Below are 20,239 nucleotides of genomic sequence, written 5' to 3'. Positions count from 1 at the left end.
AACTTTCCAGAAGGACAACCATTTCTGCAGCACTCCACCAAGCAGGCCTTAATGGTAGAGTAGCCAGACGGAAGCCACTCCTCAGTAAAAGGCACATGACAGCCCGTTTGGAGTTTGCCAAAAGACAAACTGATGAAACCAAGATTGAACTCTTTGGCCTGAATGCCACGAGTCACATCTGGAGGAAACCTGGCACCATCCCTACGGTGAAGCATGGTGGTGGCAGCATCATGCTGTGGGGATGTTTTTCAGCGGCAGGGACTGGGAGACTAATCAGGATCGAGGGAAAGATGAACAGAGCAAAGTACAGCGAGATCCTTGATAAAAACCTACTCCGAAGAGCTCAGGACCTCAGACTGGGGTGAATGTTCACCTTTCCAACAGGGCAACGACCCTAAACACACAGTCAAGACAACGCAAGAGTGGCTTTGAGACAAGTCTCTGAATGTCCTTGAGTGGCCCTGTCTCTGGAGAGACCTGAAAATAGCTGTGCAGTGACGCTCCCCATCCAACCTAAAAGAACTTAAGAGGATCTGCAGAGAAGAATTGGAGAAACTCCCCAAGTGTGCCAAGCTTGTAGCGTCATACCAAAGAAGACTTGAAGCTGTAATCTCTGCCAAAGGTGCTTCAAAAGTACTGAGTAAATTGTAAGGAATCCCTTGATTGTATTTAGTATCCTAGGACCTACAATAGAGAGCCTAGATATATATTCAACCACATGGGTGTACTAATGAGCTATGCGAGATAGACACATTTTTATCATAATAGAGGAAGACTGAAGTAATATTATTTCAGTGTAGATAAGGGAAAGTCAGTTTAAAATAGAAACATGCCAGCCGGACAAGCCAGTGTATGAATCGAACGTATTTGCAAGTGAATTGAGTGGAAATTAGCTGACTTTGTGATCTTCAAGGTAGGTAACAATGTGCCAAGCAGAGGTTTTCTTTGCCTTTTCCGAAACGTAGCAACATTCAAGACATTGATTTCATGTTGTTGAAATGTTAATGTAATATTTAAATATTTTTAGCTAAACAAATCTCGTTCAAACAGCAAAATGATCTGTGGAAATCAGCTTTGTTTGCATAGCTGGGATGAAAAGAACGTAATTTAGGCTGTAATGATTTCCAAAATTCTACGTATTAGGTCATCACACCGTTGAGAGAGCTGATGGACGCTAATAGTTTACGGAATTCCATTGTGACGCGGGGGGATGACACTTTTTGTCAAGGGGACACTATTTGGCATGACAAGCATTTGATTTGTGATCTCCATCACGTGCACTTACTGCAGTACAGAAACACCGCTAACCGAAAAACAGTGCAGGTGCTCTGAATTAAAGGGTAACTACACAAAAAAAAGTTCTTAGATTTTTGGCAGACCTCAAAAGTTGTCACCTGATGCAGTTTAAAACGGTTGTTTTTCTATTAAAAAAGTGTGAGAAACCTGGAAAAACTAAACCGAGAAAATGTTATATGGAGAAAAAAAAACACAAATACGCAAAAAATACAAAAAATTTTAAAAGGTCCTACTAATGTTTTTTTTGCTGGTCATGACTGCACTTCAGAGCGTGTGTCATCCTGCAGCACAGTATTTTGGGGAAAGTTGAAGTCAGGTCCAATATTGGCTATGTACCCAAGAGGGAAAGAGGTTGGGCATCCTAGAAATGTTTTAGAGTAATGTAATATAATACACTGAACACCTTCCTAATATTGAGTCACAACCCCTTTTGCCCTCAGAACAGCCTAAATTTGACAGGGCATGTCCATGTTCTTGACAAACCGGTGCGCCTACTACCATACTCCGTTCTTGACAAATCTTGCACCTACAACCATACTCCGTTCAATGGCACTTCATTTGTTTGTCTTGCCCATTCACCCTCTGAATGGCACACATACACAATCCATGTCTCAATTGTCTCAAGGCTTAAAAATCCTTCTTTAACCGGTCACTTCCCCTTCATCTACTATACTGATTGAAGTGGATTTAACAAGTGCCATCAATAAGGGATCATAGCTTTCACCTGGATTCACCTGATCAGTCTATGTCATGGAAAAAGCAGGCGTTCTTAATGTTTTGTATTCTGAGCTGTGCTGCACTTCCCCTGACTACACACCTACACACACATAGTATGGACTCACACACACATACGCAAACACACACATCTGTGATACTACATTGATTTAGTCAGTGTGTGACTTCAACAGATCTATAATGTCTAACATATTGTATGTTTAGGTACACCTGTCTGTTTGTACATCTATCCATATCTACAGCATAATGATCAATATCTAGTCATACATCTAGTCAGTAGCTAGGTTTCCATCCAATTGGCTACAGATTTTCATGCGAATATTCTAAAATCGGCATAGAATAATATACACATTTTCCCACCAGAGATGGTTCCATCAAATTAACTTGTTGGGGATAAAATGCTGTGCGTGATGACGTAGTGCACATAAAATCACCTTTTGCGGTTAAATTCCCATTTACCGGAAATCTTTTTTTCCATCGCATTGATTTAATCTGAACCCTAATAGACTGTATGCTGTAACAACGAGTTGTAGAGGGAGGACCACACAACATGTCATCGCGTGACACCAAGTTTACTTCGTTATGATGGTTAATATATCAATATTTGAGCTTAAAAGTGTTTCCATGGACATTTCTCGAATAATAACTTTTACCGACACCTTGTCTAGTATATTTAGTTTTGTCAAAATTTGGAAGGTTTCCCGACAAATTTTCTGTTTCCCTCAGGCCTGTCATTACATTTTTTTTTATCTGACATTGTACTTTACTCCAATAAAAAGGTTGTATGGAAACCTAGTTTATGTTGTGTTTTTCTTACCGATTGGATCTGAGTTGCATACTGGCAGGGGCAGTATAGGAATGGGGACCTCTCCCTGTTCAGAAGAAGAAAAAGTTTTTAGCAGACACTCTTATCCAGTGAGACTTACAATATGTGCATTCAACTAAAGTAGCTAATCCAACATCATATTACGATAATTGCAAGTAAAACCTTCAAAATAGCTGCTATCGGCAACATCTTAGACATAATTAGTTAAGGCCAGCCAGTTTCAGACCAGTACTAGTAACTGTACCAGTAACCAAGTCCATGCTCAGTGTTCTGCTTACACTGGACTGGGGAGAGCGTTCCGATGGTCCTGTCCCCTGCGGCCAGGTCAGCCAGGCCGGGCAGTCGCTGAGGATGACTGGGAAGGCGCTCCCTGTCCCTGCTGTCCCTGGGCAGCTGTGAAGTGGCCACGGTGGGATGCAGGAAGGAGGGCACATGGTGGGGGGGCAGGCGGGCAGCCTGGGGGCACTGAACAGGGCCCCAGTCGTAGCCTAGGATACAACATGTATAGGAAGAGATACTCAAAAACATGATGCTCTAACAAGTGTGTATGTGGTATTTCAGAGAGAAATAAAGTGATTTTAGGCACTCATGAACTCAGCAAAAAAATAAACTGTGTTTATTTTCAGCAAACTTAACGTGTAAATATTTGTACGAACATAACAAGATTCAACAACTGAGACATAAACTGAACAAGTTCCACAGACATGTGACTAACAGAAATGGAATAATGTGTCCCTGAACAAAGGGGGGGGGGGTCAAAATCAAAAGTAACAGTCAGTATCTGGTGTGGCCACTAGCTGCAGTCCCTCATGGACTGCACCAGATTTGCCAGTTCTTGCTGTGAGATGTTACCCCACTCTTCCACCAAGGCACCTGCAAGTTCCTGCACATTATTGGTGGGAATGGCCCTAGCCCTCACCCTCCGATTCAACAGGTCCCAGACGTGCTCAATGGGATTGAGATCCGGGCTCTTCGCTGGCCATGGCAGAACACTGACATTCCTGTCTTGCAGGAAATCCCGCACAGAACGAGCAGTACCACATGACGGAAGAGGATGTCTTCCCTGAAACGCACAGCGTTGAGATTGCCTGAAATGACAACAAGCTCAGTCCGATGATGCTGTGACACACCGCCCCAGACCATGACGGACCCTCCACCTCCAAATCGAGCCCACTCCAGAGTACAGGCCTTGGTGTAACGCTCATTCCTTCGACGATAAACGCGAATCCGACCATCACCCCTGGTGAGATAAAACCGCGACTCGTCAGTGAAGAGCACTTTTTGCCAGTCCTGTCTGGTCCAGTGATGGTGGGTTTGTGCCCATAGGCGACGTTGTTGCCTGTGATGTCTGGTGAGGACCTGCCTTACAACAGGCCTACAAGTGGCCTACAAGCCCTCAGTCCAGCCTCTCTCAGCCTTTTGCGGACAGTCTGAGCACTGATGGAGGGATTGTGCGTTCCTGGTGTAACTCGGGCAGTTGTTGTTGCTATCCTGTACCTGTCCCGCAGGTGTGATGTTCGGATGTACCGATCCTGTGCAGATGTTGTTACACATGGTTTGCCATTGCGAGGACGATCAGCTGTCCGTCATGTCTCCCTGTAGCGCTGTCTTAGGCGTCTCAAAGTACGGACATTGCAATATTTCCCTGGCCACATCTGCAGTCCTCATGCCTCCTTGCAGCATGCCTAAGGCACAGTCACGCAGATGAGCAGGGACACTGGGCATCTTTCTTTCGGTGTTTTTCAGTCAGCAGAAAGGCCTGTTTAGTGTCCTACGTTTTCATAACTGTGTCCTTAATTGCCTACCTAAGCTGTTAGTGTCTTAACGACCGTTCCACAGGTGCATGTTCATTAATTGTTTATGGTTCGTTGAACAAGCATGGGAAACGGTTTTAAACCCTTTACAATGAAGATCTGTGAAGTTATTTTGATTTTTACGAATTATCTTTGAAAGACAGGGCCCTGAAAAAGGTACATTTCTGTTTTTGCTGAGTTTAGAATATTTTCTGTATTGAAGCGAAGAAAGGAGAGAAAAGAGGACAAGCAGACCTTGAGGGCTATAAGCTACAGAAATGTCTACTAAAGGTAATTACTCTACCATTGAGGGTCGGGCCGAGGGTCAACTGCATCATGCTGCTCACGTACTCTGCCATCAGATGCTGCTGGTATTCTGACTGCAAACAAGACAAACAAATAATCAGATTTCCCAACCTGGGTTTGAAATTAAGAACCCTTTTCACAATAACAACATTTATTTAGTAGCGATGCTAACACCAGCAGCATCTGATGGCAGAGTACGTGAGCAGCAGGATGCAGTTGACCCTCGGCCCGACCCTCAACGGTAGAGTAATTACCTTTAGTAGACATCATTTCTGTAGGTCTGCTTGTCCTCTTTTCTCTTCTTTCTTCGCTTCAATACATAAAACATTCTATACTCAGCAAAAACAGAGATGTCCCTTCCTTGGCAGTTATGAAAACACATACATATATATATATATATATATATATATATATATATACTGTTATATATATATATACAGTTATTACTACACTGTAAAACATACTTGTTTTTGGCTTTGGCTGTGAATAAGAGTATGAGATAGAGGGAATTGTGTAGTAATAACTACATGGAGGAGGTAATTAGATGAAGGATATACCTTCGATGTCATGGCCCCCCTCTGTATCGAAGAACAGGTATAGGACAGACACCTGGAGAAAACAGCGATACATGCTGAATGCTTCAAGGAATGTTCAGAGATTCATGCAGGGATTTAATTCATTCAGGGATTTAAATGAACATGGTATCATATTGTGGGCATGTGAAGATGCAGTATTCTCCTACACCACTTGAGGGAGGTAAGAGAATTATGAAATGTAGCCTTGCTAAGCCTCACCCTCTTTAGACTACCACAACAGACTACCTTCTTATTTGGAAGGCTGGGCTCTGGGGGGACTAGTAGTCTCTCCCTCCATTTGGGAGGCTCCCTCCTGGGTGCTGCTGGAGGAGCCATCAGCTGGAACACAAACAGGTTCTCAGGTTCTACAACTGTACAATGCATTTGACACAATGGTTGGTAACATATATTATTTGCTGAGTTTGCACAAAAATGTTAACAGAACTGTAGTGGGGACAACACAATGTTTGTGTAAAACAACGTCTGCAAAGTGTGTATGGGGCTAGAGAGAGAGAGGGAGTGAAGGTGACACCACTCGTTTCTATCTCTCCCTGGTCGGAGAGCAGTGCAAGCTTGTTTGTCCGCTAGCTCCTGATTCACCTGACATGCTTTCCTTTTTATCAGACTAGATACAGTACTAGACTTTTTGTTGATGATACAATAACACTACTGTTAGTTCTTACTACAACTGTTACTACCTTGTTGAAGGCCTGGAGGTGAAGAGGAGGTCCATCTGACTCTAAGCTGTTGGATCCACTTGGTGCTGAAACACAACTATTCACATCAATTAATAATTTATGCCAAAATCCAAAATGCGCGGGATTAACTCAGCTCTGAATCGGGCCCTAAAGGAAGTTCTGCCTGTGGCTGGCCTCATGGTCAATCAGTTGGTTCTGTGTCTATGGGCAGACCTGCATCCGATCTCATAATCTCCTGCAACTCTCTCACACACGTACTCTCTCACACATGTACAGGAAAAACATTACAGACGGGTGAGACTGGAGCCTTGGTCTGTTTTTACAGTATAGTACAGTCTGCATAAAACCTACAGTAAATACTATAGTATACTACAATCTGCAAAACACAACATATACAGTTGAAGTCGGAAGTTTACATACACTTAGGTTGGAGTCATTAAAACTCGTTTTTCAACCACTCCACAAATTTCTTGTTTAACAAAGTATAGTTTTGGCAAGTCGGTTAGAACATCTACTTTGTGCATGACACAAGTAATTTTTCCAACAATTGTTTACAGATTATTTCACTTCTAATTCACTGTATCACAATTCCAGTGGGTCAAAAGTTTACATACACTAAGTTGACTGTGCCTTTAAACAGCTTGGAAAATTCCAGAAAATGATGTCATGGCTTTAGAAGCTTCTGATAGGCTAATTGACATCATTTGAGTCAATTGGAGGTGTACCTGTGGATGTATTTCAAGGCCTACCTTCAAACTCAGTGCCTCTTTGCTTGACATCATGGGAAAATGAAAAGAAATCAGCCAAGACCTCAGAAAAAAATTGTAGACCTCCATAAGTCTGGTTCATCCTTGGGAGCAATTTCCAAATGCCTGATGGTACCACGTTCATCTGTACAAACAATAGTACGCAAGTATAAACACCGTGGGACCATGCAGCCGTCATACCGCTCAGGAAGGAGACGCATTCTGTCTCCTAGAGATGAACGTACTTTGGTGCGAAAACTGCAAAACAATCCCAGAACAACAGCAAAGGACCTTGTGAAGATGCTGGAGGAAACAGGTACAAAAGTATCTATATCCACAGTAAAACGAGTCCTATATCGACATAACCTGAAAGGCTGCTCAGGAAAGAAGAAGCCACTGCTCCAAAACCGCCATAAAAAGACAGACTACGGTTTGCAGCTGCACATGGGGACAAAGATCATACTTTTTGGAGACATGTCCTCTGGTTTGATGAAACAAAAATAGAATTGTTTGGCCATAATGACCATTGTTATGCTTGGAGGAGAAAGGGGGAGGCTTGCAAGCCGAAGAACACCATCCCTACCGTGAAGCATGGGGGTGGCAGCATCATGTTGTGGGGGTGCTTTTGTGACAGGTTAAAGGAAATACTCATAGCCTGTTATACATTAAAAAGTATTAGTAAGTTCATAGTATGTGAGGATCTTAAAACATCTAAGGTTAAAAAGATCATGCATTCTGTATTAGTTGATAGAGATGGATAACATTCATATAATTGTGTTAAAAAGTTAAAATCCATCAAGTGTACAAAGGGTAAGAATTGTAAAAGGAATGTGTAAACGTTATATTGATTACTTTATTTTGTGGTGCCTAATTGAAGGGGAAAAGTGTTAATCTGTGATCTACTAAATGCTCTTTAATCCATGAGCCTGAGATCGATTGCTCTGGTCTCCACCCAAGTTCGTGGGGAAATCGCGGTCTTTTCCTCATTACAGTAAAAGTTCTCATTGAGGAAACAATACCGTATCACTCTCGTGATTATTTCTCCCCTTCTTCAGGGGCGTAACATTTTTGGAGGCTCCGCTGAGATTGCTGCTCAGATGTCCAGTTTCCACATCCTGGTCGCTGAATTCCGAGCCAGCTAAATCTCCACATAACAACTCAGGCAGGCTGCAGTGAGGAAAGTGTTGCTGTTCGAGGAGGGCTGGAAGTTGGTGGTTAAGTACGTGTCAGCTGAGGCCATTGATCGACCATCAGAGACAGTAAGGACCATCTAATTCAGAGTCAACTCCTGCACAGTAAAAGTTCCTCCTGTTCTGTCAACATGACGACCGCCTTGGAAGAACTACAGGAAGAGGTAGTAGGAGAATTGCACACCCTGACTAAAGACAAGTTACTAGAGATATGTGATTTCCTTGACATCTCAGGTGAACAGAGAAGAGATGTTCAAGACAAATCCCGCATATCATTGATGACTCACATTATGATGTTCCTTGAAAGAGAGGAAGCTGCAGAGTTAGAAGATGGCGGCATGTCGGAATTGTTGCTACTTAAAGACAAAATGACAGAGATGATCAGTGGCATAGATAACAAAACAGGGCAAACTGACCATGATATTGAAACAGCCGGAACACATCACAGAATAGAGGAACTGAGAACTGCAACCCCACAACAAGGGGTGGGAACTGAGCAGATTACTGCAGCCAAAGCCAGTGATTCTCTGCGTCAGCCCCAACCCCATGCTAATCTTCAGGTGAGCGTGCCGCTCTCACCCAGTGCACAGCCCAGCTCATACTGGCGCAAAGAGTTTAAAATTTCTGGTCAGATAGGTGAACCGGGCCAGAAAGATAAACTGATTTTTTCCAGCCTTGCCCATCAGATTGAGAATGGACTTAACAGAGGCTATCCTGAGGTAGAAATAGTAGACGCAGTAGTCAGGGCTATTTCTCCAGGCTCACAGCTACGCAGCTACTTGGAAGGTAAACCCCAGCTAACTCTTACCACACTTAGATGTATCCTGCGTTCCCACTTCCAAGAGAAGAGTGCCACAGAGCTTTACAAACAGCTAGCTTCAGAAGCACAGCATAGCAAGGAGACCCCTCAAAGCTTCCTGATGCGCGTCTTAGATTTGAGGCAGAAAGTACTGTTTGCATCCCAGGAGTCAGAATCAGGGTTTAAGTATGACCCTGCTCTAGTCCAGCGCATTTGTTTACACACAGTCCTTACAGGTCTCCAGAGTGACAGTATCAGGATAGACATGCAGCCTCTCCTGCTAGATAGCGAAACATCAGATGAGGTTTTGCTAGAGAAGCTTAACATTGCTTGTGCTAATGAGATAGAAAGACGAAACAAAAGGCGGTTTAATTCCCCACGGCCTGCTACAATGGTAAGTGTAGTACAGTTAGAAGATACGCCATCTGCAAAGAGTCCTGTGAAGGAAGCCAAAGCTAAGATACCCGCAGAACTGTTAACAGAGTTAGCTGAACTTAAGACAGGTGTAGCTTCTCTAAAAGGTCTCAGTGCAGAGATTGCTCAGATTAAGGAGACATTACAGCAGCCTATGTTTCAGTCACCGCCTTGTGTCTATGCCCCACCTCCAGTTAGGAGGCCAGATAGGGACCCCTAGCCACCTGTTTCCCATCAGCAGTATTACAGCAACTACAGTCAGCCCCATGCACCTGACCCTGCGCAGCATCAATATGCACCTAACCTGTATACCAACCGTTCTGCTCAAGCTCCAAGGAGGTGTTTTGTCTGCCAGCAGGCCAGAACAGATGCACGCTGCACACACTGCTTCCGATGTGGGAGTGGAGAACATTTTCAAGCTGGATGTAAAATCCGGGGAGTCAGACCATCAAGAGAGGCCCCTTTAAACGGGGAAGGGTTACCGCTGAGGGACGAGTGTTAACCGTAGCTACCAAAAAGTCCCAGAAATGTGCAAATTGTGCCAGAGAAGATTCATTTGAGAACCTGAAACAATGTTCATCATGTAAAGAGACACTGTACTGTTCCAAAGTATGTCAAAACCAACATTGGACAAAACATAGGGAAAAATGCACTCACCTGAAAATTGACTCTACAAGTGAAAGGTTTTCCTGCACAGAGGAAAATGCCCACTCTTTACCATCCCTAACTCAAGGTTGCCACCCCCGTAAGGTCACCTCGCTAGTCGGCAGACAGTGCCTTATTGAGTGTCACCTGAATCACCACCACCTCCAAGCTCTATGGGACACAGGCTCTCAGGTATCGGTCATCGATGAACGATGGAAAGAGAAATCTCTCCCAAACGCAAGGCTGAGAGATGTTTCAGAAATCCTGGACTCACCTGATGATCTAAGGTTGACTGCAGCAAATGGGACTGAAATGCCGTACCTGGGATGGATTGAAACAACTTTTCGGCTAGCCTCTGAAACTGACCAAACAAAGGAACTGATCATCCCAGTGCTGGTAATGAAAGGCTACCACCTATCTCATCCCATCATAGGTTTCAATGTTATCGAGCACATCCTGACAATGACTGAAAAGACTAAACAATACAGTACAGTAAAAACAGCTTTCCCAAGCCTCAAAAGAAACAAGGTGAGAGCTTTTATACAGGCTGTTAGCGCAGAACAGACAGATGAATATGCAGTGAAAACCAAGAAAGAGAAGGTTGCTGTACCAAAACACAGTAGCATTCAGATTGAGTGCCGTGTAGCTTCCCAGCCTTTCAAAGAGGACATGACAATGCTTTTCCAGCCAGACCTGAACCCGCAGTGGCCAGACGACCTTGAGTTCTTTGACACACTAGTCAGAGTCAGGAAAGGTGTTTTTCCAGTTGTCATGCTTGATGTCTCTAACCCCACTGACCATGACATTGCCCTGCTAGGACGCACAATAATTGGTACAGTACAAACCATTATGACTGTGTTACCTGCCCAGGTCTTTGAAAAAACTGTCACCCCAGCCACAGTGAATCACACAAGCGTTCGAACCCCATGTACTGCTACTGAACAGTGGGATCCACCAGTAGGTTTAAATCACCTCACCGAAGAGCAGAGAGAAGTTGTTAGGCAAATGCTTAGAGAAGAGTGCCACTCCTTCTCCAGATCAGACAATGACATTGGCTGCATTGAACGATTGAAAATGACTATTTCTCTAAAGGACTCTGAACCAGTCAAGCGCACATACATGTCAGTGCCCAGGCCACTGTATCAGGAGATGAAGGGTTACCTTTATGACCTCATAGCCCAGGGCTGGGTTAGGAAGTCAAACTCTTCATATTCTTCACCTGTTGTGTGCGTTCGGAAGAAGGACGGGACCCTCCGGTTGTGTATAGATTACAGAGACCTGAACAGAAAGACACATCCCGACCGCCAGCCTATCCCTCGGGTCCAAGACATCATGGACAGTTTAGGTGGTAATTCCTGGTTCTCCCTCTTAGACCAGGGAAAAGCGTATCACCAGGGGTTCATCTCTGAAGAAAGCAGACCACTGACAGCATTTGTGACCCCATGGGGACTCTATGAGTGGATACGTATGCCATTCGGCATCATGAACGCTCCTGCAGCTTTTCAGCGGTGTATGGAGGAGTGTTTGGAAGGGCTCCGGGATAACATCTGCATTCCTTATCTGGACGACACGCTAGTTTTCAGTAAAACCTTCGACAGCCATGTGAATGATGTGCGAAAAGTTTTGCAGCGTCTCAGAGAGTATGGCATTAAACTCAAACCAAGTAAGTGTGATCTCTTTAAACCCCAGGTCCGTTATTTGGGAAGAATAGTGTCTGCAGAGGGCAGCCGAGTTGACCCAGCTGATTTTGAAGCAGTAAGAGCATTGAAAGAAATCAGACCAGAGACTGTGGGCCAGCTCAGAAAAATGCTTGGTTTACTCACTTACTACAGACAGTACATCAAAGACTTTTCTAGGAGGGCCAGCTGCCTGTATGACCTCCTGAAAGCAGATTCAGAGAAATTACCTCACCACCCACGGAAAACAAAAACAAAGAAAGCAAGTCATGTGGTGCCCTCAAACAAGCCAATCCTGTGGACTGACCAGCATCAACAGGCACTTGAACAGCTGATTGAGTGTTTGCTTCACCCACCAGTCTTAGGTTTCCCTGATTTCACTCAGCCATTTGTTGTACACACTGATGCGTCACACCAAGGCTTGGGAGCAGTTCTGTATCAAAAGCAAGATGGGAAGCTTAGGGTCATTGCTTATGGCTCTCGAACCTTAACAGCCGCTGAGAAGAACTATCACTACCACTCGGGCAAGCTAGAATTTCTAGCTCTGAAATGGGCAATCACTGATAAGTTCCGTGATTATTTGTACTATGCTCCGACCTTCACTGTATACAGCGATAACAACCCGCTCAGCTACATTCTGTCTACTGCAAAACTGAACGCAACCACTTCCAGGTGGGTTGCAGAATTGGCTGATTTCCACTTTACAATAAAGTACAGGCCAGGCAGAGAGAACGGTGATGCAGATGCTTTGTCAAGGATGCCACTGGATGTAGAGTCACTGATGGAAGAATGTTCTGAGGAGCTTCCACCAGACACCATTGCCGCCACGATACAAACAGTTGAGGTACAGAAAGAGGCTGTTGTACCTTGGTCACTTTCAGCTGCATCTATGTCAGTATCAGCTGAAGGTGAGACAACCACTGCAACAATCAGCTCGATCCCAAAAGATGGGATAAGAGGAGCACAAGAATCTGATCCGGTCATCCGTCCTGTGCTCAATTTCAAACTGTCTGGTTCCAAACCACCAGTTAAAGAGCAAAAGGAATGCAGTTGTCATGACGTTGGCCTCTTTGGGTACAGGAAGGACAGTTGACCCCCTCCCCTTTGTACCATCACCCAACCTACCTTCCCCCCCAACCCAGGGTTGTAAAAATTCCAAGAGGAGAATCTACTACAACATGTTTCATAGAGAGACAACGGAAATTCTTCCAACTCATAGAATTGGAGAACCTAGCGACATGTGTGTTCTGGAGAAGATATGGAAGATTGATGAAGACTCCAGCTACGAACTGATCCGCTTGGTACAATTTTGTGATACTCAGAAGAGACAATATAGCCATATTACCCTAAAACGGTCTACATGATAGCCTCAGCGATGAGACTGAATCCACATGGTTGTATACAATGTATTATTAAGGATAAAGCTATTTGTAATACATTGAGATGCTATGTACTGATGTTAATGTGATAGAATTATATTTCTGTAACCAAGTCTAGCTCAGTCATAGGCACGCCCCCAGGGACACATACAGGACCAGGCGTCATTTGACAAGCCTGTTCTCTGGGCCCTATAAAACACCCCCTGATTTACATTTCTACAGACCAGGCCTCCACTCCATCGTGAGTTTGGCCCAGAGGTTTGACCAGCCAAGTATTCTACTGAAAGTGAACCATACCACGTGGTTAACTTTTAGACTATCGATATCGACAGAATAAGAACAAGTCTTTGATATTAATTATTAGTCTGCAGCTAAGTAAATTATATCATCGAACGCGAAGACCAACCACATCCATTCTATGACGACATTCATGAATGTCGCTCTGACAGATCCATTCTAACCGAGAGAGAGAGAGAACGCTGACAAACTCTCCATCAGAACAAAACTCTCCAACAAGAATCCCGACGACACATGAGCGTAAATATATATTGATTGCAAAGGTTCCCGAATGAGTGAGCCTTCAATTGGCAATTGTTAATATTAATGAACTCTGTGTAACTTCTCAGCTTACCGTTTTATGACCCATTGTCTAACAGACCAGCCATGCTTGTTAGCCAGTAGGGCACATTCCTCTACCCATCATTGGTGACGATAATTACTGTTTGTATGTTTTCTGTTAATTACTTAGTGTAGTAAATAAATGATTTTAAGACAATTGATGTATGGATGATTTTAGTAAAGACTGGGTTCGTGCAGATAACCAAGAATTACAACTTTCATGATGAGACTGAAACAACATACGGGTTAAGATTGACTGCTATCGATGTAAAATATTACTAAGTATTTTAAGAGTTTATTCAGAGGATAACAGCTCTATAAACGTTCTTCTGTGGTGCCCCGACTTTCTAGTTAATTACATTTACATGATTAGCTTAATCAGGTAATATCAATTACAGAGAAATAATTTTATAAGTTAGCATGTCATATCACTTAATCCGGCATAGCCAAAGACACGACACAGTCCAAAGACAAAATGCCTATTCAGGGAATGGGACAAATTGACAATAGACAGTGATGGCATTCTGTACAGAATCACTACAGCCCGCAAGCAGTTAGTTCTACCAGAGCAGTACAAAGGTAAGGTGATGGAAGAGTTGCACAATTACATGGGACACCAAGGTACTGACCGCACTGTATCACTAGTACGTGACCGCTTCTTCTGGCCATATATGCAATCTGACATCGAGCACTATGTGACTAAAACTTGTTGCTGTGTCAAGCAGAAAAAGCCAGCCCATGAAACAAGAGCTCCTCTGACGAACATTGTGACAACACAGCCATTTGAACTGGTATGTATAGACTTCCTTCATCTCGACAGATGCAAAGGGAGATATGAGTACATCCTTGTGATTGTTGATCATTTTACACGTTTCACTCAAGCCTATGCCACCACATCAAAGTCAGGTAAAACTGCTGCAAATCTCATCTTCAATGACTTTGCCCTGAAGTTCGGGTTCCCGTCCCGCATCCACCATGACCAAGGGGGAGAATTTGAAAATCAGTTGTTCCATCAGTTAAAGAAACTCAGTGGCATGGCGGGGTCCAGAACAACACCCTATCACCCGATGGGGAACGGTCAAGTGGAACGCATGAACAGAACAGTGTTGCAAATGTTAAAGACACTAAATGAGAGACAAAAGTCAAACTGGAAGGAGTCTCTGAACAAACTGGTTTATGCCTATAACTGCACCCGTTGCGAAGTGACTGGCTATTCACCATTTTATCTTCTGTTTGGGAGATCACCCAGGCTTCCAGTTGATATGCTCTTTGGATTGTGCACAGAGGCAGGTTCCAGTAACCAGCGAGACTATGTGGAGAACTGGAAACGAGGGATGGAAGAAGCATATGCCATTGCAAATGAAAATGCTCAGAAAGCCGCTGAAAGAAGTAAGAAGTACTATGACGCTAAAGTTAGGAGTTCAGTGCTACAGCCTGGCGAGCAAGTTCTGATTAAAAACCTGACACCAAGAGGAGGACCAGGAAAACTCCGTAACTATTGGGAAGATACAATTCACACAGTAGTGAGACAAATGGGTTCAGACCTGCCGATTTATGAATTGAGACCAGAAAAGGGTAGGGGACGCTCCAGGGTCCTGCACAGAAACCTGCTCATGTCCTGTGACCACTTACCTTTTGAGACGCAACCAGAAATGACCAAAGATGACAAAAGTCAGAAAAAAAGGAGACATCAGCCTGAATCAGAGCCTCTAGATTCTGATGACGACAGCGGGGATGAATATGACCTCCATCATGAGCCGCTACAGGTTCCCACATCTCCTACAGTACCTGAGGAGAGGGATGCTGAACCAGCGAGAGAGTGGGAACACAGGCCCCCGCCAGTGAAACAGACAGTTGCACTGCCAGTCCCTGATACGCTACCAGCACAGCCTCTTGTTGAAAAGCGGCTGGAGGAGACAACAACAGTTAAAGACCTGCCTGCTGAGGAGATGAACTTGCCTGCTGAAAATTTGCCTGATGATCGTCCACCAAGTGCCTTTCCTTCATTAACTGCTGCTGAACCTGAGGAACCAGCCTACCAGCTGCCACAAAGAGAGAGACACCCTCCAAGACGTATCACCTATGATCATCTTGGTATCCCTTCCTGCTACAGTATCCAGCCACAGCCACAGTTGTTCCCTGTCTACTCTGCACCAGGAATGGTTCCATGGCTGCCATCACTACAGCAATGTTACTTTCAGCCACCTTACATGTATGGGCTTCAGCAAACATGAAGCTACAGAGTTGACATGTTTGACCATGGACTACTGACTGATTTCAGACTGTCACAAGAGACAATTTGCAGACTATGCATATAGATCATTAAAATTGATGGACTGTTGATCAATAGTATGAGAAAAGACTGCTTAAGGACTGTTTATACAGCTGGTCAACAGATATGGACTGTGAAAATAACTTGTTAGTTATATTTTAACTGTGACCCTTGACCTCTGCTCAAGTACTACCTTACAGAAGAGGATTTCCTAGGTCCAGTGCATACAGACTGTTGAAGAAGACAATGTTGGTAATGTTGGGACAACATTTATTTTGTCGGGGAGAGTGTGACAGGTTAAAGGAAATACTCATAGCCTGTTATACATTAAAAAGTATTAGTAAGTTCATAGTATGTGAGGATCTTAAAACATCTAAGGTTAAAAAGATCATGCATTCTGTATTAGTTGATAGAGATGGATAACATTCATATAATTGTGTTAAAAAGTTAAAATCCATCAAGTGTACAAAGGGTAAGAATTGTAAAAGGAATGTGTAAACGTTATATTGATTACTTTATTTTGTGGTGCCTAATTGAAGGGGAAAAGTGTTAATCTGTGATCAACTAAATGCTCTTTAATCCATGAGCCTGAGATCGATTGCTCTGGTCTCCACCCAAGTTCGCGGGGAAATCGCGGTCTTTTCCTCATTACAGTAAAAGTTCTCATTGAGGAAACAATACCGTATCACTCTCGTGATTATTTCTCCCCTTCTTCAGGTACGTTATTGATGATAAAACAGAGTCATTTAAATGTAATAACTCGCTAACATGTCAAGAGTGTTTAAGGTGTGTCTTGGTAACATCTTGAGAAAGTTAGAGTTACGTTTGCAGAGTAATATGAGCCCTGCTCGGTTGCAGCTAAGGCTAGCTTCGTTCTGAGAGTAGCTGCCATTTTATGTCGATCGTGAATGAACATGTGCGTTGCTAATACGATATTTTGCGGTGTTATTTGTGTAATGGTTTTTCAAACACTTTATTGACTGTTGATAAATTGAGTTATGGTTTACTGAGTTAAAGCTTTGTGCTTGACAGTTATATTGAAATGAGTGTATGTTTCAGTGAATTACAGAGTATACTGTTGTGACTTGAATAAGCCTTGTACCCTACAACACTAGCTCTTTCCTGTAGATCTGTTGTTCTGTAAAATGTGTTACTTTTGTAAAATGTGTTACAGTAAAAGTTCTCATTGAGGAAACAATACCGTATCACTCTCGTGATTATTTCTCCCCTTTTTCAGGGGCGTAACACTTTGTTGCAAGAGGGACTGGTGCACTTCACAAAATATATGGCATCATGAGGTAGGAAAATTACGTGAATGTATTGAAGCAACATCTCAAGACATCAGTCAGGAAGTTAAAGCTTGGTCACAAATGGGTCTTCCAATTGGACAATGACCCCAAGCATACTTCCAAAGTTGTGGCAAAATGGCTTAAGGACAACAAAGTCAAGGTATTGGAGTGGCCATCACAAAGCCCTGACCTTAATCCTATAGAAATTTTGTGGACAGCACTAAAAAACGTGTGCGAGCAAGGAGGCCTACAAACCTGACTCAGTTACACCAGCTCTGTCAGGAGGAATGGGCCAAAATTCACCCAACTTATTGTGGGAAGCTTGTGGAAGGCTACCTGAAAAGTTTGACCCAAGTTAAACAATTTAAAGGCAATGCAACCAAGTAATAATTGAGTGTATTTAAACTTCTGACCCACTGGGAATGTGATGAAAGAAATAAAAGCTGAAATATATCATTCTCGCTACTATTATTCTGACATTTCACATTCTTAAAATAAAGTGGTGATCCTAACTGGGAAGACAGGGAATTTTTACTAGGATTAAATGTCAGGAATTGTGAAAAACTGAGTTTAAATGTATTTGGCTAACGTGTATGTAAACTTTCGACTTCAACTGTACAGTTTTTTTTACTATAGTTAACTGTAAATACTACAGTATAATACAGTGGAATACAGTGGATACTACAGTAAAGTCTGCATAAACACTACAGTTAGTACTATAGTATTTATACCATAGTATGCTATAATATTTTTTCATGTGGGGAGGACAAACAAAGATCGGATGTTTGAGAGACCAGTCTTTTGCTAAGATTAGTTGAATCTTGGAAACCCCAGCAGCCAACATGAGAAGAAGCTAGGCAGTTCAAATCAAGGAAAACTAATTCTCAAACTGCTTAACTGTCTGATCTTCTGTTGGCTGTTTCATCTCAACTGGGCTGGTATTTACAAAGCATCTTAGAGTAGCAGTGCTGATCTAGGATCAGTTTTGCCTTTTAGATCATAATGTATACGATTATATGGACAGGGACGATCTTATCCTAGATCAGCACGCCTACTCTGAGATGCTTTGTGGATATGCGCCCTGGCCTTGACTGAGGGGGATAAAACACAGAGACAATGAGGAGGAGTGCTGTACTATCTCAGGGTGTCTGTCAGCGGGCCGGGGGTTCTCACAGCCGTAGGTGAAGACATTGTGTTTACGGATGTGTCCATGGAGATCAAAGTACAGCAGCAACTTTCGCTCCTCACACAACCTAGGGTGTGTTGACCCACAAGATGCCAGCCCACAGGTTGGTGTAGGGGTAGCAGTGGGAAAGGTAGCAGGTATCCTGGTTGTAAGGGGAAATGTATACACATTTTTGGGTAGTAAAGACATGTCTTCTAAGACATGTTGCTTGAATAAGATAAAGACAATTAATTTAAAGGTCCAATGCAGCTGTTTTATCTCAATATCATATAATTTCTGGGTAACAATTAAGTACCGTGTTTAGGGTCTATTAACTAATATACTGTACCTCCTGGTGATGTCACCAGGCAGGCTAAAACTCCATCCCACCAAAACAGGCTGAAATAACATGCAGTCTTTTTTTTCCTCCCCAATGTTGTGGTATCAAATTGGTAGTAGTTACAGTCCTGTCTCATCGCTGCAACTAGACGGGAGAGGCGAAGGTCGAGAGCCATGCGTCCTCCGAAACACAACCCAACCAAGCCTCACTGCTTCTTTTCACACATTTCACATCCAACCCGGAAGCCACGCTGGAGCACGTTCTCTCATGTTCTTTACTTGGTAGTAGGAGAAGCAGAAGATCCAGAAGAGGGTGTAGCAGGGCAGGTTGGTATGCTTGCGCCCGTTACATTGGTAGGAGGCCTGTTGACCCACAAGATGCCAGCCCATCCCCTGGACATGGGCCTTCTCCTCAGAGTAGAGCAGGGGCAGCTTCCCCTCCTCATACAGGCTGGTCACCTTCAAATCAAAATGTATTTAAAGTCTTAGCTATATCACATGAAAATCTGGTAAAACACAACAACAACAAAAATCAAAAGGGGAGAGGGAAAAGAGTCACAGTAAAAATGGCAATAACAACCTACCTTCAGCAGTTTGGTGATGTTGAAGCGGTAACGCACCTACACGCTGGTGTTCCTCACCTGGAAGTAGAACCACCGAGTGTACAAGTTGGTGCGCAGAGAGAGCTCGTAATCAAATTCACCACTGAAATTAAATTAAATAAGATTAGACAGAACGTAAATGGCTGTGGGCATTCATTCACTCATGACTAGGATGAGTGACAATATTAGAGGATTGAAATGAAATCACACAACACAGAATAGAAATTGTAAATCACTCAGAACTTTGAATGACAGCGTGAGAGGTTAGACAATACTTATGGATGTTATGTACTTACACTCTTGTTGCTTTCAGCAAGTTGCCACACTCGAAGCGTCCCTCGAACAGCAGAATGGTGTCATCAGCCCCAGAGAAAGACACTGCAGCAGGGGTCAGGGAAGAAATGTATAATTGGTGGAGTATTGTGGATACCAATATCCCTGTGAGCCTGCCCAGGGATAAGAACCTAAATTGGAGATTAATCATATTGTATTGTATTAAACCCTCTAAACTTATTTAAAGTATCCCTTGGCCAAAACTTGTTTAATCTGTTATTAGTCAAATTAATTTAAAAAATCTGATGTAATTTTTTTTTAACAAATAATAATGTATTTTGACATCTGGCCCCAGAGGTCCACGGACCCCACTTTGAGAACCCCTGCCATAGTAGAAACAGAGTAAACCTCGTCCTGGACTTAAATCCGTCTCGCTGGAGAATCTCAATTGAAAGTGCACCTTAGTCCAGGACTAGATTTAATCTGGGTTCGTGAAAGCAGTTCTTCATATTAAAACATACTGTGTGCTATATCTGTGCCAGGCGAGAGCAGCTCAATGATTGACACTTTCTATTACCTCTCTGTGTATCGTAGACAACGAGA

At 43.3% G+C, this 20,239-nt stretch overlaps 1 protein-coding gene across 1 annotated transcript in view; it reads right to left on the bottom strand.

Moving 5' to 3' along the window:
• Positions 1-19,151, bottom strand: part of LOC115151379 (uncharacterized) — a 28,573-nt gene extending 9,422 nt beyond the window's left edge. The window contains exons 1-5 of the mRNA XM_029695287.1: positions 19,041-19,151; positions 5,778-5,870; positions 4,955-5,030; positions 3,136-3,345; positions 2,849-2,903 (exon numbers count right to left, since the gene is read on the bottom strand). Of these exons, the coding sequence (XP_029551147.1) occupies positions 2,849-2,903; positions 3,136-3,345; positions 4,955-5,030; positions 5,778-5,870; positions 19,041-19,151 (545 nt within the window). The remainder of the gene's footprint in view (positions 1-2,848; positions 2,904-3,135; positions 3,346-4,954; positions 5,031-5,777; positions 5,871-19,040) is intronic.
• Positions 19,152-20,239: the final 1,088 nt, after the last annotated feature.

This window comes from Salmo trutta, chromosome 17 (genome assembly GCF_901001165.1).
Source record: "Salmo trutta chromosome 17, fSalTru1.1, whole genome shotgun sequence".
Lineage (NCBI taxonomy): Eukaryota > Metazoa > Chordata > Actinopteri > Salmoniformes > Salmonidae > Salmo > Salmo trutta.
This window is presented reverse-complemented; position numbering and strand designations above follow the sequence as displayed.